The sequence below is a fragment of the Mustela nivalis genome (assembly GCF_964662115.1).
Source record: "Mustela nivalis genome assembly, chromosome: 4".
NCBI classification, from domain to species: Eukaryota; Metazoa; Chordata; class Mammalia; order Carnivora; family Mustelidae; genus Mustela; species Mustela nivalis.
Genome location: NC_139023.1, coordinates 648,879 through 673,143, shown reverse-complemented (window position 1 = coordinate 673,143; position 24,265 = coordinate 648,879). Strand labels below are relative to the sequence as shown.

The following is a 24,265-nucleotide window of genomic DNA, read 5'->3' as shown; positions in this document are numbered from 1 at the left end:
CAGGAGAAGAAAAACAGATGTGTTATATTTGAATATTTAACTTTTATCCAAAGACCCTGCCCTGTCTCATTTCACTAACCCTTACACTCCTGATGCTGACTGGCTTCATGTTATAAAGAAACGGAGGCATCTATGACTCAGAAACTTGAACAGACTGTCAGGACAGAGTTCAGTGACCCATTCTTGGGGCAGGGTCGGAGGATATGGGGCTGCCTTCTGGAGCACAAACGGGAGCAGTGCCTGGACCGTGGACCATCTGCTCAGAGGACAAGTTGTGTGCACGTGTCGCCGCACTAGCCATGAGCAACACGGAGGGCCGTCTGGAGGCAGCCATGGGCCACTGTGTTGCAGAAGAGAAGATCTAAGGACAGCTACTGTGAATTATGGGTGCTGGCAGCAAGCACAGAGGTGAACTAGAATCTTATTTTAACCTTTCCAATCACTTACATACTTAGTCACATATGGTTATTTAATTTTGCTTCTTCCTGAGTTTTTCTTCCTTTTTTCTTTTTTTAAGTAGGCTCCATGCTCAGTCCAATGTGGGCTTGAACTCGTGACTCTGAGACCAAGACCTGAGCTGAGATCGAGCTGGACACTTAACAGACTAAGTCACAAGCGCCCTCTTTCTGAGCTTTTAAAACCCCAAGGGAGGAAAAAAGAAAAAAAGAAAATTACGTTCTGTGGCTTAAGATTACTAAGAGGGATATTGTAAAATGAGTTTTTAAATCAAGGAGGCCTTCCACCTCCCACTCCTCGTACTGGAGAGAAAACCGTTCAAAAACTAAAATTAAAGGTTTCAATTACAACGTGATTAACCTAATGATGTACATTATGCGGACAGCCTCAGAACGGACGCTGTTCTTCAATATTTACCGAGGGTCTACTGGGTGCCACGCTTATGTCTCAGGGACCTCGAATACTCTTGGTGGGAAAAAGATACTAGATAGCAGTGTGCTGCAGATGAGACGGTGACGGATGCCAGGAAGCAAGAGTTAACAGAGTGAGGGGCTCGAAGTGCTGGGACTTCGAGGTGGTAAAGAAAGGCCAGATGGCTCCTGGGACGTCCGAGAAGCCTGGAGCACGTGCGGCCTGAGTAGCGTGGTCACGTGGGGGAAGACCCCCAGCACAAGGAGCACAAGTACAAAGCTGTCGATGCTGACCTGCTCCTGGTATGCTGGAAGAAGGAATGCCAATGTGTCAGAGGAGGAGAAAGGAAGAGCTCTGAATTTTTGCCCACTGAGATTACGTGGGCTGTAGGTTTTCATATAAGGCCTTTACTGTGTTGAGGTGTGTTTTATGTTCCCTCTAAACCTACCTTGTTAAGGGTTTTATCAGGATTGGATTTTGTATTTGGTCAGATGCAAATTCACAGATGTGTGTGTCACCCTTGTTCAGGGCCCCTGCTGATCTTCTCTGTATCGGTCCGGCCTTAGTGTATGTGCTGCTGAAGTGAGCAAGGGCTGACCTATGAACACTGAGCCAGCCTCGCATCCTGGGGATAAATCCCACTTGACTGTGGTGGATAATTTTTTTGTTTTTTGGTGAATGGCTTTTTAAAAAGATTTATTTATTTGAGAGACAGAGAGCATGGGAGTGGGGGAGGGGCACAGGGAGAGGAAGAGGGAGAGAGAATCTCAAAGCAGACTCTGCACTGAGCACAGAGCCTGACGTGGGGCTCAAACTCACGATCCCAAGATCACGACTGGAGACGAAATCAAGAGTTGGAAGCTCAACCAACTGAGCCACCCAGGGGCCCCTGTGAATGATTTTTTAAAATATACCAACATCCTAACAGCATTTTTCATAGAACTAGAACAAATAATCCTAAAATTTGTACGGAACCACAAAAGACCCCAAATAGCCAAAGCAATCTTGAAAAAGAACAACAAAGCTGAAGGCATCACTGTTCTGGACTTCAAGTTGTATTACAAAGTTGTCGTCACCAAGACAGTATGGTACTGGCACAAAAACAGACACACAGATGAATGAAACAGAATAGAAAATGCAGAAATAAACTCACAATTATATGGTCAAATAATCTTCAATAAAGGAGGCAAGAATACCCAGTGGGAAAAAGACCATCTTTTCAGCAAATGGTGTTAGGAAAACTGGACAGCCACATGGCAAAGGATGAACCTGGACCACTTTTCTCACAGCACACACGAACATAAACTCAAAATGGATTAAAGAGCTAAATATAAGACAGGAAACCATAAAAATCCCAGAAGAGAGCACAGGCAATAATTTCTCTGGCATCAGCCATAGCAGTAATTTGCTCCCCAGACAAGGGAAACAAAAGCAAAACTAAACTACTGGGACTACTTCCGTATAGCGAAGGAAACAATAAGCAAAACTGAAAGGCAACGTGCTGAATGGGAGAAGATATTTGCAAAAGACATCCAATAAAGGTTTAAATTCCAAAATACACAAAGAACTCATAAAACTCAACACCCCCTCCAAATAATCCAATTAAGAAGTGGGCAGAAGACATGAATTATATTTCTCCAACGTCATTCAGGCAGCCCGTTGACAGACGAGAAGATGCTCACCATCACTCACCATCAGGGAATACAAATCAAAGCTACAATGAAATATCACCTTACACTGGTCAGAACGGCTAAAGTCAACAATACACCAAACAACACAGTGCTGGTGAGGGTGTGGACAAAGGGGAACCCTCCTGCACTGCCTGACGTAGGCAAACAGGGGCAGCCGCTCTGGAATAGGACGGCTAACGGAAGTCAAAACACAACTACCCGACGACGCAGCAAGTGCACTACTGAGTCTTTAGTCTTTACCCCCAAAATACAAAAACACGAATTCAAAGGGATGCACGCTCCCCTACGTTTATCGCAGCATTACCTACACTAGCCAAACTAGGGAAGCAGCCCAGGTGTCCAGTGACGGACGAATGGACGGAGATGTGGCGCGTACACAACAGAGCGTCAGTCGGTCACAGGAAGAACGATGAAGTCTTGCCGTTTGCAACAACATGGACGGAGCCAGAGAGCGTGAGCCGAATAAAACACGTCAATCAGAGAAAGACAAAGGTATGATTTCACCCATATGTGGAATCTAAGAAACAGAATAAACTACCAAAGGAAAAAAAAAGAGAGACACACAAACTAAGGAACAGACTCTAAACTACCAAGAACGGTATGACAGTTCCCAGAAGGGAGGTGGACAGGCGGACGGGTGAGACCGGTGACAGGGACTGAGGAGGGCACTTGTTGCGATGGGCACTCAGCACCGTAAAAACTGCTGAAGCACAATATGATACACCTCGAATGGATTTTAAAAAAAGAATGAGGAAAAGATGAAGCTATCAGGGATACCGTCACAAACTAAGTCATGCTGCAAAACTAGTTTGTGTTGTCTGGACACAGCTAACGTGACAAGACTGTATCACAGCCACACTGTAAAAAGGATTCCAGCCAGTGAGTAAAAGGATCTGTGTGGAGGGAACCCTGAGAGTCCCTGCTCAAAACTAATCTCATCTCGCTACCAGTAGGAGCCTACCCCAGGGGCAGAGTCAGCTGGCCGGAACAGGGTATTAGCAAACCCCCACCAACCGACTGGCTACAGGAATTACAAGAACAGTTTGTCTTTTGTGGTTCTCTTCTGCCCAGGGCTCCTCTGGACCCGGAGGGAAGATGATATGTTGACCTAGAGAAGTTTAGGTCAACAAAAGTTTATTGAGCTGGGCTGTGTACTACGTGTTGTCTCAACCTCTCTAGACTGACTCTTGACTCAAGGAGAGCTGGGGTTCTCTTCATTTTTATCAGGGCTCTTCTGTTTTTGAATGACGTGCCCTATTTAGAGGTGCACACAGGGGCAGTGTATGCAGGGCTGTCTGCCCCCTCTGTTCTCTGTTCCTCTGTTTCCATCACTTCCAGAATGCCAGGCACAATGGCCGATGCTAACAGATCCCTGCTTCTGCTTTGCTGACATGACACATTTAGTACAGGGAATAGCTTTGTAAAACACCAGAAGAAAGCTGCATCTATTAATACTCAACGTCTGATGAAACAGCAAATTCCAGAAGCTGTTTTTCAAGCAGACAAGTAGCCAGTGACTAAATAAACATATCTAATGTTTGTTGGCAGACACTGAGAGTTCGTCTAAAACAAGACCAGCTTTGTTGAATTTCTGTTGTTGCCAATACACAGGCATCCTCTCAATGAACTAAGTAAAATCAGTTGCTTTAACTATGAATATGAGTCTAGAATCTAAAACAATTATTTTTAAGATCTTTGCAAAGTTACATGTAAGATTATCTGTCTCCTTTTAAAAGCTTTGATCTGAGCTGAGAAAGAAAGCCCCAGCCTGAATCTCCGACATGCCGCCATTCTGTTCTATTTACGTGCCGGACATGAGGTCTGCTGCTGAGAGGCAGTGCCTCAAGGTGAGTGAGAGCATAAATTCCAGACCCAAACTGGGTTGAAATTCTGGCTCTGACCTTGGGTGTTGACTGGTTTTTGCTTACTTTAGTTGTCTGTAAAAAAAAAAGATGACAAATTTACCTACCACGGGGTTGCTGGGAGGATTAATTACCTATAAAAGATATTAGATACATTTCTATATGTAAAGCAAAGTATGTGAGTGCTAGTTTTATTACTATTGTACAAACTTCTAAAGTGTATCTTGTAAGGCTTCCTGCGATTACAGAAGAGCTCCCTAAGTGATTATTTTAAATTAGCAAAATATGAGAACAAATACATACAGGATCTGTAGCTGAAGAGAGGCAGCGCTGAATGAGATCCTCAAATGTGGTCTTTAGAATGAGGTGCTCATCTGGAATAGGTTTCTTGGTAATTTTTTCTGTTGGCAAAGACTGCACATGCTGGAAGAAATAATACCATAAAGTGACCAGAAATGACCGGAAATTACCTATACACAAAGCCCTGAAACTCTGTGATAAAAAGAAAACCACTTGTTAAAATCAAATGACCCATTAACATGTGAAATCCCTTGGGATAAGTAAAAATGAAAATCAGATATTCAGTGGAACGACAGGCTTCTAGAACTTTGATTTTCAAAACCAGAACTGGATATAAAGAATTCGGTCAATCATGGCACACATGTTGATCTCCACTGTATTATCTGGGGCGAAGCAGACAGCAGACCGACGCCAGCAGGCAGCGAAAAGGCCAAGGCATTTCCACCGCCCGCGAGGGACGGTGGCTGCTTGCTCTGCTTGTCGGCTCATTGGTTTACCTTGGCATTCTTCTGTTCTTTGGTTTGTTCTTGAAGGTTGCTACTTGGTCTATCACCAAACTGCAAGATTTTTTATTTCAAGATTTTTTTTTTAAGATTTTTTATTTATTTAACAGTGAGAGAGAGATCACAAGCAGGCAGAGAGGCAGGCAGAGAGAAGGGGGGAAGCAGGCTCCCTGCTGAGCAGAGAGCCCGACTTGGGACTCGATCCCAGGACCCTGAGATCATGACCTGAGCAGAAGGCAGAGGCTTAACCCACTGAGCCACCCAGGTGCCCCTTATTTCAAGATTTTATTTATTTATTTGAGAGAGAAAGTGCACAAGAGAGGGGCAGAGGCAGAGGGAGAAGCAGGCTCCCCAGTGAGCAGGGAACGCAATGTGGGGCTCCAACCCATGACCTGAGCCAAAGGCAGCCACTTCACCGAGCCACCCAGGTGCCCCCAAACTGCCAAGATTAAGTCAAAAAGTTGGCAGAGAAGAGACCATGATGTAACTGAATGTACAGATGGAAACATAAAGAAGGACTGTTTTGTTTTTAAAGTTCTGATTTATTAGTTCATTCACTCAAAAATAATAGTAATTATGTGCCAGGCACTGACTATGTATTTACAAGCCAATTCAGAAATGATCTCAGCTCTCTGGCAATTTATTAGGCTAAAAGAAGAAAATGAAAGTTTCAAAGTTTCATTAAGAAAAAGTTTACAGCGCGCCTGGGTGGCTCAGTGGATTAAGCCGCTGCCTTCGGCTCAGGTCATGATCTCAGGGTCCTGGGATCGAGTCCCACGTCGGGCTCTCTGCTTGGCAGGGAGCCTGCTTCCCTCTCTCTCTGCCTGCCTGCTTCTCTGCCTACTTGTGATCTCTATTAAATAAATAAATAAAATCTTTTAAAAAAAGAAAAAGAAAAAGTTTACAAACATTTATATCTTAATGAAAGATGTTACTTGAAAAAAGTAAAAAAATAAAATGTCATCAGTACATGTAAGATAGCAACTGTACTGGTATTTAATTGCTAATAAGCTAACCTTAATGGAACCAACAGATAGTATAACTAGAATTCAACTGAGGGCAAGCTCTCTGCAGGAAATTCTATCAGAAGGACAAGCAGGAGTCAACTAGTTAAATGAGAAAGGAAAAGCCTTCCCGGCAGCGCAAGACCGTGTCCAACAGAAGGACCATGATACGGGTGACTAAAAGGAGGCCGGTGTAGCTGGGGCAGAGACAGCAAGGAGGAATGTGCAGCTGAGGGCTTCTGGATAATGTGAAATATTTTGGTCTTTATCTTGAGAGAAACGTTTTAAACAAAGATGAGACAAGACCAGATAGATGATCAAAGGCAGACTAATTAGAGGCTCCTGCACCGCTGAAAACTGGGAGGCAGGCAGCATAGACGAGACTGGAAGTGAGGCCGGGGATATGGGAGAGATTTTTAAAACAGTATCAACAAGATTTACGGATAGACTTGAAAGAGGGATTAAAGGAAGAGTATAAAGATGATTCCCAGGTTTTCGGCTAGATTAAATAGGGATTATGGTGCCATGCACCAAAGCAGGAAACGCAGAGGTTTGAAGACCAGATTTTGAAGGTGAGGTTTGGGAGGAAGACTATGAATAAGGCTTCAGAAATACAGAGTGTGAGGTGCCTTGGAGACATCCAGGTAGGCAGGCAGCTGGATGTAAAGGCCTGGCTGAACACAAACATCCTGGACAGCACTCCCTTCCGGCAGTAAATGAGGCTCCGGTCTAGATGAGTACAGCGTGAGCCCAGGTCTACACAAAAATGAATGGCTGGGTAGCTTCCCAAACTAGCGTAGACTTGTAATCATTAAAAAAAAAAAAAAAAAAAAAAAAAAAACAGTGCATCTTTATAAGTTAAAGTTCTGCGGTAAGAAGTCAGTTCTCCCACCTCCATCAAAACACTGGTTTTTAGGGGCGCCTGGGTGGCTCAGTGGGTTAAATCCTCTGCCTTCGGCTCAGGTCATGATCCCAGAGTCTTGGGATCGAGCCCCAAGTCGGGCTCTCTGCTCAGTGGGGAGCCTGCTTTTTCCTCTCTGCCTGCCTCTCTGCCTACTGTGATCTCTCTCTCTCTGTCAAATAAATAAACTCTTAAACAAACAAACAAACAAACCCACTTGTTTTTATAATGGAACGTAGTAAAGCACCGCCCTGTGACAGAGAAATGTTTATAAATTTAACTTCAATGGTCAAAGACAAAAACAGAACTAGTTTTATACTTTGGGCAGAGATTTGTTTCATCTTCTTATGTTAACTTTCACCCAAGCTCTTCACTCCTCATGAACAGTGCAAAATGTTTACCTTTGTGTGTCTAAGTAAGTTAGTTATATGTGATTTTTTTATCGTCTAGAACCCTTCCAACTAGGTGTTTGTATGTGAAAAGCAGTACAAATCTGTGTCTCCATGTGAAGGTAGGCTGTATAGTGTAAGCTCTTACACATATACAAGGAAAAGATACAACTCATTACATTTTATTTTATACATTAAAGGGGAAAACCTTTGGAAATAACTTCTGCTTAGCAAGCCTGGCTGAAAATATGGATTCAACTGATCTTAAATTATGGCTACTGGTTAGGTCAAATGAAATACTGCGATTGTCCAGTTAGTATAAACATACACTAGCAAATACATGAGCCTCTTCCAGGAGGTTTATGGCCACGTAATTGGAAAATATCCCTGCATGATCAGTCTTAAAAACAAGGGTTACTATTTTTTATTTAGGTTGTCTTAACTGAAACCGAATATAGATGTTCACTAATACAGGTGTAATCATCAAAGTTAACACATTAAAAAAAATGAACTGAAACAGAGCCGTCTTCCCATTCCACGGATGCAGAAGGACTGTTACCTGGATGGTATTTCCAATAGGAGCCCCCGGCGCGCCTTCAATATTGGGCTTGGAGAAAGACGGTGGCATGCCTGGTTGACCGAGGGGTTGCTGGATACCATGGAAGGTCTGGCCACCTGCGAGATGTGGCTGCGGGAATGAAGCCTGGCTTGACAGAGGTGCAGGGACTGAAGGCTGCTGGGGCAGCATCTGGGACTGGGGGTCACCCAAAGGGTTCATGATTGGTGACGTGATGGGAACAGGAGGCATAAAGTTTTCAGGCATCTTTTAAGAGACAGAAATAAAAGATACCAAGCATAAGCCAAAGAGTATCATTTACTTACCCTTAAATAAGGTTAATATTTTTAAAATGTTATTTGTTTGTAATAGTATTCTACTTTCAAATGAAATTTTATGCAGAATTCTAGAGTAAAACATAAAATTAGAGCTAATCTGAGTAAGAGGAATAGAAAGCTCAAAACTGGACCTCTCAGTTTCCCCTTTGTCTTCCATACATTCTCTCATACGGGAGCCACAACAAGGCGTTCTGAAAAAGGATGTCAAAATCTAGAGAATTACATCTAGCAAATACTGGAATCAAATACGCCAAATGAATGTTTCTATTTAATGTGATCCTGATGTAATGCTCCTTTTCCTACATCACTAAGTAGATGTTACCTGTCAATCCAACCATATTAAAAGTAGTAGATTTCATTTCTAATTATTACTAATCTAAATTTTGGGGTTTTTTTGCCCATTTAGTGCCTCCCAATTTTATTGTTATGCCCTCTCATTACTATATTTAAGAAAAGGAAATTACCAGAAATTAAAAAAAAAAAAAAAAAAGGTAAAAACGACTGGGAAGGAAGAAGAAAAGAATCTTATCTTGTGCTCCAAAGTGCTCCACAGTTACTAACGGTTCAACACTGTTCAGCTAGTAGGTTGTTTCTTTATACTATATGTGATAGACAAAACAGTCCAAAATATAATTGCCAAATTCAGGACTACTGTTGGAAACCAGAAACCAAACACACCCCCAAAAGAAAAAAAATCACAGGGAAATTTTGTTTCCTACTCTTTGAAAGAGACCTGTTGGGAATTTACATCTTGTCTTCCAATGGGAGTTAAATTCACACCACCATACTTGTTTTTTGTTTTGTTTTTAAACTAAACAAAGGATGTAAGGTTTTTTTTTTTTTAAACTAAACAAAGGATGTAAGCTAAAATATACTTGAAACCTGTCAGTCAGTAAACTTTGCTTTTAAAGGTCAGTGAAGGGTGGTGTATTCCAGGTGGCTTTGGGATTAATAGAACACCTGCGGGCAACTAGACCGACATCTTTTTCTAGTACCTTCTTCTTCTTAGGTACTCTGTTCAAAGCTGGAGGATCATTCCAACCATTCTGAGGACCTAAAAGAGAAAATAAAGGGCAATTTCCTTTAGAATTCTGAAAAGAAGAAAACTCAATTGTATTCATCTTAAAATACCTTCAAATTCTGCCTTAACCCTGAGGATAACTCACAAAAGTTTTATCAGCTGAGCTTTGGGGATCACTCTGAAGCTCTGGATTCTCAAATAATTTCCTCAAATATTCACAAAGCCTTGGCTTACTAAGCAAGGTAACTTGATATCATTTCCATTTAAAGTGAAAGAGCTGTACTAAATTTAGGGATAGTGAAGACTTAATGTTATATTGATGTATAACCTTCAAAGATCAGTTAGAAATTCTCAATAAATAAAAAATAAATCACCCGAGTCTGCTAAAAAAATAAAAAAGCCACTTGCTATATTCAACATGCAGAAAAGAAATCTCCTATTTCCCAAGAGAGCAATTCAACATAAGAAAATCACCCATATGGCAGAAACACTGTTAAAAAAAAAGGTCTCAACTACACAATACTGCAGTTCTATCATCTTTGCCTTAGAAATTATTTATAAAGTAGAAAGCATTTAAGTATGTGTGATAAGATTTTTTTTAATGCCACACACACAAAAAATTCAAGGTTGGCAGCAAATACAAAATTAAACTACTGTCAACTTCAATAAGTTTCCCCTAAAAAGCCCTTAAAACTCTTCATCTCAAAGTGAAAAACAGACCTCAGTAGCACAATTAAGTACTTTAATGCCAGTATCTTTAAAGAAAACATGTCAGAAAAAAAAAAAAAAAAAAAAAGAAAACATGTCAGAAATAAAAATAGGATCATTTTAAAATCAATATGTAATCATTTTACATTTCATTGATTTTTATGTATGTTTACAGTTAAAGCAAAAAATTTCTCTTTCAACAAATTAGACATTCTTTCAGGATTTTCCCTTTTACTTGTTTTATCGATACCCATATTAAATCACAACAAAATTGCTTAGCAGACCAAAGAACCTGTGATCCATACATAATGCCACAGAAATTAAAAAAAAAAATAAGATCTTCCAACTGGAGCATGGACTCTTTGCTTCACTTTTTTAAAGTTTACTTTTTAATTATTTTTAGTAATCTCCACACCCAACATGTGGCTCAGACTCACAACCCAGACAGCAAGAGTCACGTGTCTCTGAGCCAGCCGGGCATCCTTCCTTCGCCTTGATTTTAAAAATGGAATTAATTTTCTACAGGTTTACTCGAAGACAGAATGCCAAACAATCCTCAAAATACCTAAGAGCTAATCACAAAATATTAAACTCCATGCTGCTATCTGCTTAACAAATTCTTCAAGTTCTGGTCATACACACAGAATCATTTAAATCAATCTCATCACCTTCTAACTTTACTCCTAAGACAATCTTGATACAGTCATTGTCTTTATGATTATATAAAACAGAAAACTTTAATGATTTAAGCTACTGTGTCACCATGTTAATTCAATCAGTTCTAAGATTTGATTTGATTAAGAAGTCAAATTAAAAAATGATATTGATCAGATTTAGAGTATCATCAACTTTGAGTTCACATGCATTATTGTGAATGGTCATTCATTAACTGTATTCAATGATTGAAAATCTCCAAAGATATATTTTATAACCAATTCACCTTCCAACATAAGTGCCTGGTCTTGCATAAATTGATTTTCTGTAGACAAAATGTAAAAGTCACTTAAACAACATTACCATCAAAAAGATTCTAAACTTTACCTCATTTTGTAATTGCTTCTCCCTCCATCAACCCAAAAAAGAACAAACTAATTTTATAAGGGGAAAAAAAACCTTCTTTTTATCAAGTCACGTAAAATGTCTTCTATCCAATTAAGAAAATAATCAGTTTTGGGGTAAATCAAATTCATTTAAGTTGTGTTAGATCTGATTAACTCTTTAACATCACCTTTTTCTCTTACTGCACTGCCTGTTTAAGAAAAACTTTTGTTCATGCCTATTTAAAATAGTATTTCCCTGTTTGCATGGATTTTTTCCTATTATTTGATCAATAACATCATGGTGGGGGGAGCACTCAGTATTAGTTAAAGCTGTCATCAAAGTCAGCTGAGGATCTTGTTAATATGCAGATTCTAATTCACTGCCTATAGGGAAGGGCCCGAGATTCTGTTCGAACTGGCTCCCAAGTAATGCCAGTGCCGCTTGCTGGTCAAAGCCCTTTTTTAGTAGGGATTTAAAGAAAAATGGGAGGCACTCTACACTGTCCTGCAAACTTCAGCCTGTACTTGTTAAAGATAAGAACGTCAGAGAATCTCAGCAAGGTGGTGCCAACTTTACTGCCAGATGGGAGAGGCCTCCTGATGAAAATGTAACTTCACATAATTCATGTCACACCATGAATACAAGCATAAATGACAACAGACCTGGTCCACAGGTAACCATTTATGTGGTCTTTTTTGTAAAAATATATGGATTTGCAGACTGTTTAGCACAGGCCTTCCAGAAACCACTACTTAAGATAACTGAAGTTTCTGGCAGCGGAACCGAGGAAAAAAGGCTGAAAACGAACACAGCAAAACCAAAACGATCAGATATGCAGGGTCAGGCCAGGCCCAGCCTCAAATCAAAAGTATGGCAGTGGAAATAAATTATATGCACATGTTACCTACAGAAGTTCAAGGTAACTTCCTCATCAAGAGCTTAACTAAAGAACACAGTGACCAAGGACTTCCTGTTTTTGATAAGTGATTTCTGATTTTTGCCTTATGTAACAATTTTACAACGTAATTCCCCATGCAAGATATAACCTCCCAGCACTACTGTCAGTAAAGCCCTGAGAGTCATTGTGTGTGGGTTATTACAGAGGACTGACCTAAGAACCACCACTGATGGACTCTCTAGCATACCTTCTGCTTCCGGGTGGAGGGAGCCTGTATGTCACCCGAAACACCTTGGCCTACACCCTTTCCTTCAGAAGGAATTTCAACAACATGGCTTCCTCCCCGCCCCATGAGAGGCAGGGAGAGATGACAGTGGGTTCCCCTGTAACTTCTCACGGCATTGACTCAAATCCTGGGTATGAAGGCCTCGGAGGGTACCCCGAGATTTCACAAACTATTAGCACAAAAAAATTCGTGGAGCAATTTCATAGGACCCTTTGGTAAAATGACTCCAAATTCATAATGAAATCAAATCGAATTCAAAACTAGGAATGATCCTTCATCAGAATCAGAAACAAAAAGGCTCACAACGGGAATGCGTAGCCAATGGCGAGCTCGCATACCTGTGGGTGCCGATGTCCTGCTGAGTAGCAAGGAACAGCTGTAATCAAAGGTCGCCCTCAAAACACACGCCTGACTCCTCCCAACCTCAAGTACGTATGTGTTGCTATTTAGAGATATGTTTTATTTCAGCCCAGATAATCCTTGTTCAAATCTCTTATCAATTTAGTACAGTTTTGTTTCAGCTATAACTGACCCTTTTCAATCTTTTCGTTCTGTCTTTAAACTGACTGTTTAAGTAGGACTTTTTAAAAACACAAAAACTTGACTTCGATACATTTTAATAGCCACAAAAGGTAAAGCGAGCTACATGAACAACATAAATATCCCTGGAGAACAGTATCATGGATGTGCAAAATGACACTTTTGGTCAACACTTCAAAAATCAACATGGGGGGCCGGGCCCGGACGGCGGAGCGGGCTGACCGACCCGCAGCGGACACCCGCGGCTCCGACCACGACCGCGGCGCGCCCGCACACCGCCCGGAGGCCGAAGCGAAGCGCCGCGACGCCCGCAGCAGCAACGCGCCGCTCTCGGACGGGCGGGCCGGCGGGGACGCGACCCCGACGCGCCGGGCGGTGACCGCGGGGAGGGCGGCTCCGGCCAGCGGCCAGCGGCCAGCGGCGCGGCACGACAGCGGCCCGGGAGTCCGCGCACGGAGGGCCGCGGCTGCAGAGGCTGAGCCGGGCGACGCCCACGCGGGGTCAGCGCGGCCGCAGTCCCGGGGTCACAGGAGACCGGGGTGTCCGCGGCCGCAGAGCTCGCGGGCCGTAGCGCGGGCAGCCGGCGGCAGAGCCGAGCGAGGACGGAGCTCGCGGCCGGGGTGACCTCGAACCGGCCGCAGGCGCGGTGGGCTCGGGCGGGCCGGAGGTCGGGCGGACGGAGCGACGGGGCGCTGGTCTCCGAGGCCGCACGGAGGGGCTCTCGGCTCCTCCGCCGGAGACTAGCGGCCGCCATGTTCGTCCCCGCCCTCCGGAAGTCGACGGAAAGCGCTCGGGGAACAAAAGCTCCGGAAAGCGAACCGAGCGGATGACTCAGCCGGGCCCGGGCAAGGGCGGTGCAATTCCATCTCAGCAAAGACGCTTGAGAATCACTACAACGGCCCGTCCCAGAAGATCGACAAGAAATCCACCGAGACCAAGCTCACCTACCAAGGAGAAGAGCGGAATTCCAGAGGAGGACAAAGCAAAGCATGGGATTCATGGCTTTCTCCCCAAGATTCTTTAGTCTTGCAAAGTTAAATAATTTCTTTTAATTTTATTTTTTCTTCTGCTCAATTTTTTTTTAACTTTTACCCTTTCCTCTTTTAACATTTTTTAACTAGTTTATATTAACAATACCTTTCATTTAAAAAAAATCTTTTTTGAGCCATCATTATTATAGTCATATTTTATCCTTGATTGTATCTAATTTTATTTTTTGTATATACATAGGGTTTTTTCTTCTAAAAAAATCTGGGTTCAACTAATAGATCAAAATATACCTTAAATCTAGCACAGGGCTTTGTTCGAGTCTCCAGCCTGAGCAAAGTCTCTCTACTTTCTTTTTCTTTATTCTCCCAATCAACTTATGTTATCAACTCTTTTTTTAGAAAATTTTTTCAATTTCTTTTTTTAGAAAATTTAAAAAAGGGGCACCTGGGTGGCTAAGTGGGTTAAGCCTCTGCCTTCTGCTTAGGTCATGATCCCAGGGGCCTGGGATCCTGCATTGGGCTCTCTGCTCAGCAGGAAGCCTGCTTCTCCTCATTTCTCTCTCTGTCTGTCTCTCTGCCTATTTGTGATCTCTCTCTGTGTCAAATAAATAAATAAAATCTTAAAAAAAAATTAAACAAAAATTTCATCTTTATAGTCATATTCCATCTCCTCATCGTGTTTACCCTTATATATGTTTTAAATTCGTTAAAATTTGGCAAGGTAGTTTCTTCTAAGAGACCAAAATACTCCCAAAATTAAGTGGGTGACCCTGTTGTATTCACCAGTGTAATATATACATTTTTTTTTTAAATTTTTTTTTCTCTCTTTTTTTTCCCTGAACTTCTTTTTACCCCCTTACTTCCCCCCCACGATTTGGGGTCTCTTCTGATTTGATTAAAGCACATTTTCCTGGGGTCTTTGCCACCCTTTTAGTATTTTATTCACTCCTTCATATATTCTTATCTGGATAAAATGACAAGGCAGAAAAACTCACCACGACAAAAAGAACAAGAGGCAGGACCAAAGGCCAAAGACCTAATCAATACGGACATTGGTAATATGTCAGATCTAGAGGTCAGAATGACGATTCACAAGGTGCTAGCCGGACTCGAAAAAGACATAGAAGATATTAAAGAAACCCTATCTGAAGAAATAAAAGCCCATTCTGGAGAAATAGAAGAACTAAAATGTAACCACGTTGAAATCAAAAAAGCTATTAATAAGGTGCAATAAAAAATGGAGGCTCTTACAGCTAGGATAAATGAGGCAGAAGAGAGAATTAGTGATACAGAAGACCAAATGACAAAGAATAAAGAAGCTGAGCAAGAGATAAACATCTACCAGACCACGAGGGGAGAATTCGAGAGATAAGTGATACCGTACGATGAAACAACATTAAAATAATTGGGATTCCAGAAGAAGAAAGAGAAAGGGGAGCAGAAGGTATATCAGAGAATTATTGTAGAGAATTTCCCTAATATGGCAAAGGGAACAAGCATCAAAATCCAGGAGGTGCAGAGAACCCCCCTCAAAATCAGTTAAGAGTAGGTCCAGACCCCATCATCTCATAGTAAAATGTACAAGTCTTAGCGACAAAGAGAAAATCCTGAAAGCAGCCCAGGACAAGAAGTCTGTAACATACAATGGTAAAAATATTAGACTGGCAACAGACTTATCCACAGAGAACTGGCAGGCCAGAAAGAACTGGTATGATAGGGGCACCTGGGTGGCTCAGTGGGTTAAGCCTCTGCCTTCTGCTCAGGTCATGATCTCAGGGTCCTGGGATTGAGTCCTGCATCAGGCTCTCTGCTCAGTGGAGAGCCTGCTTCCCCCGCTCTCTCTGCCTGCCTCTCTGCCTACTTGTGATCTCTCTATCTCTGTGTCAAATAAATAAATAAAATCTTAAAAAAAAAAAAAAAAAAAAAAAAGAACTGGCATGATATATTCAGAATACTAAACGAGAAAAACATGCAGCCAAGAATACTATATCCGGCTAGGCTATCACTGAAAATAGGAGAGAGAAAAAGCTTCCAGGACAAACAAAAACTAAAAGAATTTGTAAACACCTAACCAGCTCTACAGGAAATATTGAAAGCTGTCCTCTAAGCAAAGAGAGAGCCTAAAAGTAGTAGATCAGAAAAAGGAACAGAGACAATATACAGTAATAGTCACTTTACAGGCAATACAATGGCACTAAATTTGTATCTGTCAATAGTGACCCTGAATGTTAATGGGCTAAATGCCCCAATCAAAAGACACAGGGTATCAGAATGGATAAAAAACCAAAACCCATCAATATGCTGTCTGCAAGAAACTCATTTTAGACCCAAAGATGCCTCTAGATTTAAAGTGAGGGGGTGGAAAACAATTTACCATGCTAATGGACATCAAAAGAAAGCTGGGGTGGCAATCCTCATATCAGATCAATTAGATTTTAAGCCAAAGAATATAATAAGAGATGAGGAAGGACACTATATCATACTCAAAGGGTCTGTCCAACAAGAAGATCTAACAATTTTAAATATTTATGCCCCTAACATGGGAGCAGCCAACTACATAAACCAACTAATAACAAAATCAAAGAAACACATCGACAATAATAGTAGGGGACTTTAACATTCACTGAAATGGAGAGATCATCCAAGCAGAAGATCAACAAGGAAATAAAGGCCTTAAATGATACACTGGACCAGATGGACATCACAGATATATTCAGAACATTCCATTCCAAAGCAACAGAATACACATTCTTCACTAGTGCACATCATTCTCCAGAATAGATCACATCCTGGGTCATAAATCAGGTCTCAACTGGTATCAAAAGACTGGGATCATTCCCTGCATATTATCAGACCACAATGCTCTGAAGCTAGAACTCAATCACAAGAGGAAAGTTGGAAAGAACCCAAATACATGGAGACTAAAGAGCATCCTTCTAAAGAATGAATGGGTCAACCAGAAAATTAAAGAAGAATTGAAAAAATTCATGGAAACAAATAATAATGAAAACACAACAGTTCAAAATCTGTGGGACACAGCAAAGTATATTTTCCGGAGAGGAAAATATACAGCGATACAAGCCTTTCTTAAGAAACAAGAAATGGGGGGCACCTGGGTGGCTCAGTGGGTGAAAGCCTCTGCCTTCGGCTCAGGTCATGATCCCAGGGTCCTGGGATCGAGCCCCACATTAGGCTCTCTGCGCAGCAGGGAGCCTGCTTACACCCCTCTCTCTCTGCCTGCCTCTCTGCCTGCTAATGATCTCTGTCTGTCAAATAAATAAATAGATATCTTTATTAAAAAAAAAAAGAAAAGAAACAAGAAATGTCTCAAATACACAACCTAACCCTACACTTAAAGGAGCTGGAGAAAGAACAACAAAGAAAACCTAAACACAGCAGGAGAAGAGAAATAATAAAGATTAGAGCAGAAATCAATGAAATAGAAACCAAAAATAACAATAGAACAAATCAACGAAACTAGAAGCTGGTTCTTTGAAAGAATAAATAAGACTGATAAAACCCTGGCCAGACTTACCAAAAAGAAAAGAGAAAGGACCCAAATAAATAAAATCATGAATGAAAGAGGAGAGATCACAACCAACACCAAAGAAATACAAACAATTATAAGAACATATTATGAGCAACTCTACGCCAGCAAATTTGACAATCTGGAAGAAATGGATGCATTCCTAGAGACATAAAATCTACCACAACTAAACCAGAAAGAAACAGAAAACCTGAACAGACCCATAACCAGTAAGGAGATTGAAGCAGTTGTCAAAAATCTCACAACAAACAAGAGCTCAGGGCCAGACGGCTTCCCAGGGGAATTCTACCAAACATTTAAAGAAGAACTAATTCCTATTCTCCTGAAACTATTCCAAAAAATAGAAATAGAAGGAAAACTTCCAAACTCATTTTATGTGGCCAGCATTACCTTGATCCCAAAACGAGACAAGGATCCCATGAAAAGAGAATTACAGACCAATATCCTTGATGAACACAGATGCAAAAATTCTCACCAAAATACTAGCCAATAGGATCCAACAGTACATTAAAAGGGTTATTCACCACGACCAAGTGGGATTTATTCCAGGGCTGCAAGGTTGGTTCAACATTTGCCAATCAAACAATGTGATACAACACATTAATAAAAGAAAGAACAAGAACCATAGGATACTCTCTATAGATGCTGAAAAAGCATTTGACAAAGTACAGCATCCCTTCCTGATCAAAACTCTGCAAAGTGTAGGGATAGAGGGCATATACCTCAACATCATCAAAGCTGTCTATGAAAAACCCACCACAAATATCATTCTCAATGGAGAAAAACTGAGTGCTCTTCCACTAAGGTCAGGAACATGGCAGGGATGTCCATTATCACCACTGCTATTCAACATAGTACTAGAAGTCAAGCCTCAGCAATCAGACAACAAGAAGAAATTAGAGGCATCTAAATCGGCAAAGAAGAAGTCAAACTATCACTCTTCACAGATGATATGAAACTGTATGTGGAAAACCCAAAAGACTCCACTCCAAATCTGCTAGAACTTGTATAGGAAGTCAGTAAAGTGTCAGGATATAAAATCAATGCACAGAAATCAGTTGCATTTCCTTATACCAACAAGACAGAAGAAAGAGAAATTAAGGAGCCAATCCCATTTACAATTGCACCCCAAACCACAAGATACCTAGGAATAAACCTAACCAAAGAGGCAAAGAATCTATACTCAGAAAACTAAAAAGTACTCATGAAAGAAATTGAGGAAGACACAAAGAAATGAAAAAAGTTCCATGCTCATGGATTGGAAGAACAAATATTGTGAAAATGTCTATGCTACCTAAAGCAATCTAATGCATTTAATGCAATCCCTATCAAAATCCCATCCATCTTTTTCAAAGAAATGGAACAAATAATCCTAAAATTTGTATGGAACCAGAAAAGACCTCGAATAGCTGGAGGAATATTGAAAAAGAAAGCCAAAGTTGGTGGCATCACAATTCTAGATTTTAAGCTCTATTACAAAGCTGTCATCATCAAGACAGTATGGTACTGGCACAAAAACAGACACACAGATCAATGGAACAGAATAGAGAGCCCAAAAGTAGACCTTCAACTCTATGGTCAACTAATCTTCGACAAAGCAGGAAGGAATGTCTAATGGAAAAAGGATAGTCTCTTCAACAAATGGTGTTGGGAAAATTGGACAGCCACACACAGAAAAATGAAACTGGACCATTTCCTTACACCACACACGAAAATAGACTCAAAATGGATGAAGGACCTCAATGTGAGACAGGAATCCATCAAAATCCTTGAGAAGAACACAGGCAGCAACCTCTTCGACCTCAGCTGCAGCAACTTCTTCCTAGGAACATCGCCAAAAGCAAGGGAAGCAAGGGCAAAAATGAACTAGTGGGATTTCATCAAGATCAAAAGCTTTTGCACAGCAAAGGAAACAGTTAACAAACCCAAAAGACAACTGACGGAATGGGAGAAGATATTTGCAAACAACATATCAGAAAAAGGGCTAGTGTCCAACATCTATCAAGAATTTATCAACCTCAATACCCAAAGAACAAATGATCCGATCAAGAAATGGGCAGAGGACATGAACAGACATTTCTGCAAAGAAGACATCCAGATGGCCAACAGACACATGAAAAAGTGCTCCATATCACTCGGCCTCAGGGAAATACAAATCAAAACCACAATGAGATATCACCTCACACCAGTCAGAATGGCTAAAATCAACAAGTCAGGAAATGACAGATGCTGGCGAGGATGTGGAGAAAGGGGAACCCTCCTCCACTGTTGGTGGGAATGCAAGCTGGTGCAGCCACTCTGGAAAACAGCATGGAGGTTCCTCAAAAAGTTGAAAATAGAGCTACCCTATGACCCAGCAATTGCGCTACTGGGTATTTACCCTAACGATACAAATGTAGTGATCCGAAGGGGCATGTGCACCCGAATGTTTATAGCAGCAGTGTCCACAAGAGCCAAACCTAGATGTCCATCAACAGATGAATGGATAAAGAAGATGTGGTATATATACACAATGGAATATTATGCAGCTATCAAAAGAAACAAAATCTTGCCGTTTGTGATGACGTGGATGGAACTAGAGGGTATTCTGCTTAGCAAAAGAAGTCAGTTGGAGAAAGACAACCATCATATGATCTCCCTGATATGAGGAAGTGGAGATGCAACGTGGGGGGTTTGGGGGGGAAAAGAATAAATGAAACAAGATGGGATCAGGAGGGAGACAAACCATAAGAGACTCTTAATCTCACAAAACAAACTGAGGGTTGCCAGGGGGAGGGGGGCAGGGAGAGGGTGGCTGGGTTATGGACATTGGGGAGGGTATGTGCTATGGAGAGTGCTATGAAGTATGCAAATCTGGCGATTCACAGACCTGTACCCTTGGTGCTAATAATACATTACATGTTAATTTAAAAAATAAATTGGAAAAAAAAAAAGAATTTACTGAATGAATGTTCTGATGATTGCAATGTTAGTTTCAGTTTCTCTGAGCCTCAGGCATATAGTGTTGTGGTTCACTACTAGTTACAAGCCTTGCAAATCCTAATGTCTATCAGGAATTATCCACTGGATAAATGCAATTTCCAAGTCTTACAGAGAACCATGATATGATCATAAGACACATAAGGAAAAAGATAAAATTGAGAGTCACAATTATTTATATATCATAAATAAAATTTTTAGCAAATAAAAAAATAAAATATGGTCAAGTATAACTATTAGTTAAAAGACAGGGGACTATTAACATGCAAGAGGGTAACAAAGCAGCTGGCTCGGTACATGCTGAATACTGAGAAATGCTTGCTGCTTCTTCCTGTTAGTCACTGTTTCTCAGCCAGGTTAGAAGATTCTGTTACTTTGTATATATATAAGCAAACACTATCCTAAGGCCAAATACACTTCTGCTTAAGGAGAAAAAAAATACCCATGCAAACATTTAACTTAGATGCTAAAGTAACAAATGACTAAAACAGTGCTGCTGTATGATTCCTATAATTCCAACACTGATAACTGACTACTTCTTTCATTTTCATCAGGACTAGACCATCTGGTGAAGAATGAACTCAGGCTCAGAAGACTGAGGGACCTGGACTGGTATCTCAACTTACTCTCACCATGCAACCATGAGTTTAAGTCCTAGGAGACCAAGCTTCCTCATGCCAATTAAAAATATATATGTTTCTGTTTCTCATGGCTCTGAGAATTAAATAAGACAACAGACAGTTAAATGAGGGTGTATATCCAATGTATACTCAGTAAATGATAACTCAGCTCCCTATTTCCCTGCACCACTTTCAAGCAGGGATTTTCTGGAACTCCAATAGAACTCCTGGATCAGAACGGATACTATCTTTACTCACTGAGGTTTTAGAAGGTAATTTTTTGACTCTGTAACTGAATTTCAGCCTCCTAAAATATCCACCTATTTAACTATTTATATTAACAGTTACAGAAATTTTATTTGTGTAGTAATGGGTGATACAGATACTTTGTGTGTCTGTGAGTGATTTCTGGTACTTTGGACTTTATTTTACACATTAGAGAAAAGAGGAGACAGGCATATAATTGTGGACCCATAAGACCTTGTCAGAAAAGAATACTTCCTCAGCAGATCCTATTTATGAAAAGTGTTTTCAGTAATTACAGCTCCTGCTTAAAAGAAAAAATATACATAGTGGACTCCCCAGGAGCAACTTCAGTATTAGGAGCAAAGCAAGATTCATTCATCTCTTTGCCCCTCTATTTCAAACACATCAGTTAGATAATCTAAAAGGGAAATTACCGCCAAATACCAACAGGCACAGAGCTCTAATTCTGAGTCAGCTTCTGTGTAATCACAGCAAATTTTACAGTCACTATCCCCAAATGTCTTAATGTATTAGTGCATTCAATAATCTGCATAAGCTTATGAATAGGTACTATTATTTCTAAGGACTTTGGCTTGAGGCAGTTTACGTAACTCATTCAGGTTACACGACTAGAAAGTTAGTGAAGCTGGGATACAAATCCAGGAAGTCCCATTTCAAAGCCTGCGTTCTTAACCAGTATGGCTGATGGTTCTGGACCCGGACTCATCAGTCCCTTTTTATAACACATGATTTTAAGACCCCTATTACTAACCCAAATAAAAATCAGATAGTATAACCTACCCATAAAAAATAATGTAATGCTGTAATTATGAGATAAGTAAGAACTTACAAAACATGTATTTCACCATAGAAATGATTTAAAATTATGATTTTAATTAGAAAACTTTAGGCACGACTATACTATTTATCTATCTATGTATCTGTCTAATCCTTGAAATTCCCCAAATGTCTGAGGATGGTATTGTCCTAATGAGGAACTGATACACTACTGTCCGCTGACTTTCTACTGTCTCAGATCCTCTCTGTCAGAGCTGTGTTCTCGCACTTTTTTCCTTTAAATAATCATATTGAGATTCCTCATTTTTGTAAATAAACATTATAAAATTATGTACAATCTCATTACACTATACTGTTTAGTCTCCATGAATGAGTTTAAGACACAAATAATTTTAAAAACTGAAAACGCAGTGAGAACAGAACAAAGTTTTGCTCTAAAGCAGTAAGTGTCAATTAAATCTAGTTTCAACCACCACTTATCTTGCCAATGAATTTCTTACCACTTACTTTAAGGTCAGGCTCTTACCCTTCTGAAGTTCTGAAGCTCTTCTCACTTAGCAACTCAAGTTCATTACGGGACAATCACACTTTTAGAACTAGTTCTAGCATTTGTTCTACAAACTCAGTCAGCACCTCGGACTGCTCAGCACACAGAGTCAGACGTGATTCCCCTCCACCCCCCCAGGTGTTCATGAAAAATAAAGGAGGAGCCAAACCCAATCCCTTTCAAGCGCAGACCTGTTCTTTGCGACGCAGGCAGCTCGCCGGCAGCAGGCAGTGTACCTGTTGTTCCAGGAGGCAGCGCGTAAGCTGAAGATGACGGCGGAGCTCCTGGTCCGCCATGCTGGAAGGATGCTCCAGAGGAAGGGGGAGGAGGGAAAGCAGCAGCAGAGCTGGAGGCAGGTGGAGAGGCCTGGTGCTGCGCTGCGTACAGCGGAGGCTGCCCCGAATAGGAAGAAGCGGGAGACATGTAAGGGGTGTTAGGGTAAGCATTTGAAGCAGAAGGAGCGACAGGCTGCGGAGGTCGGTACGCTGCTGACCCCCCTGTTCCGAAGGAATACTGCTGGGCTGGCTGATAAGCTACACCGAGGAGAAGAAACAGAAATTTTAATTAGTTATAAGTTTATTCAGATAGCACTAAAAAAACCCAAACTTATTTCATTCTGTGGAAATTGTTTTCATCATCATTCTTTCAACAATGAGCTACAACCATATATTAACACTACCACGTTATGCTTTTGATACCCTGGGTTTCCTTAAATGATACCAACAGTTACTGGATCCAGTATTTGAAACCTGCCATCTCCAGACTGCTGCTGGCTATGAAAATCTTTGAGGGGCCCCTGGGTCATTCAGTCACTTGTGCATCTGCTTTTGGCTCAGGTTGTCATCTCAGGGTCCTAGGAGGGAGCCCAGCATTGGGCATCCTGCTCAGAGGGGAGTCCGCTTCTCCCACTTCCTCTGCCCCACCCCCGCAACTCGTCCTTTCTCTCTCTCACTCTCACTCTCAAATAAGTAAATAAGATCTTAAAAAAAAAAAATTCTTTGAATGATCAGACCCAAGAACTCCAAGACTGACCCGTTCCCGACCCTGGGGAAAGCCTGCAGTGACACCTACCAGCCACCAGATGGAACCATGCCGGAATTACATGTTCCCAGCACTTCCCCTTATGGTAAATAAGGGGACTTTGGTGGTGGCTCAACATCTCTGCCACTACAAGAATTGTAGGGTGAACACTATTGTTACGAATCAGAAGCCTTCTCCAACACCTGGTAATATCATCAGCTACCCAAATTGTGATTTTGGGCCACAGTTTCAGATTAATAGCCAACTCTCCATGGTCCCTGACAAAACAGTATTTCATATTCTGGGCACAGCTGGTTAGTAAGCATCCAGGCACCCAACTAACACTTTGATGCAAAGATCTGAGCCCGGATTAGAGAATACTATCACATTCTTCATGACCAGGGGTAGGTATGGACTCCCACGCAATCAATCTACTAGAACTGTACCTACTTTATTCAGAAGAGAGCACACGTGAAAAGTCATGTCAAATCTGTATCCACGTTAAGGACATCCATTTTAGCACAGAACAGGCTTATTAGGGTTAGTTCTTACTAGGTAATGGTCTCTTGCTTTTGTAATAGTTGTTTAGTCCTGTAATTTCCCCCCTGGAGATT

The 24,265-nt window shown here is 41.2% G+C and overlaps 1 protein-coding gene and 1 long non-coding RNA gene across 51 annotated transcripts in view; one reads left to right on the top strand and one right to left on the bottom strand.

Annotated features, from left to right (window-relative positions):
* Positions 1–24,265, bottom strand: part of SEC31A (SEC31 homolog A, COPII coat complex component) — an 81,307-nt gene that overhangs the window by 2,211 nt on the left and 54,831 nt on the right. For 14 of the 50 annotated variants that reach the window (XM_082726446.1, XM_082726429.1, XM_082726445.1 and 11 more), the window contains 4 exons: positions 22,823–23,164; positions 9,407–9,465; positions 8,077–8,340; positions 4,724–4,843 (listed from right to left, as the gene is read on the bottom strand). In XM_082726446.1, coding sequence (XP_082582572.1) covers positions 4,724–4,843; positions 8,077–8,340; positions 9,407–9,465; positions 22,823–23,164 — 785 coding nt within the window. Of the gene's footprint in view, positions 1–4,723; positions 4,844–8,076; positions 8,341–9,406; positions 9,466–11,080; positions 11,120–22,822; positions 23,165–24,265 lie in introns of all 50 variants that reach the window. The other 36 variants (XM_082726469.1, XM_082726439.1, XM_082726436.1 and 33 more) reach the window with 8 other exon arrangements.
* On the top strand, positions 5–21,124 carry LOC309862553. The gene is made up of 2 exons (XR_014310579.1): positions 5–3,050; positions 20,975–21,124. It is a non-coding gene; the product is annotated as an uncharacterized lncRNA (long non-coding RNA).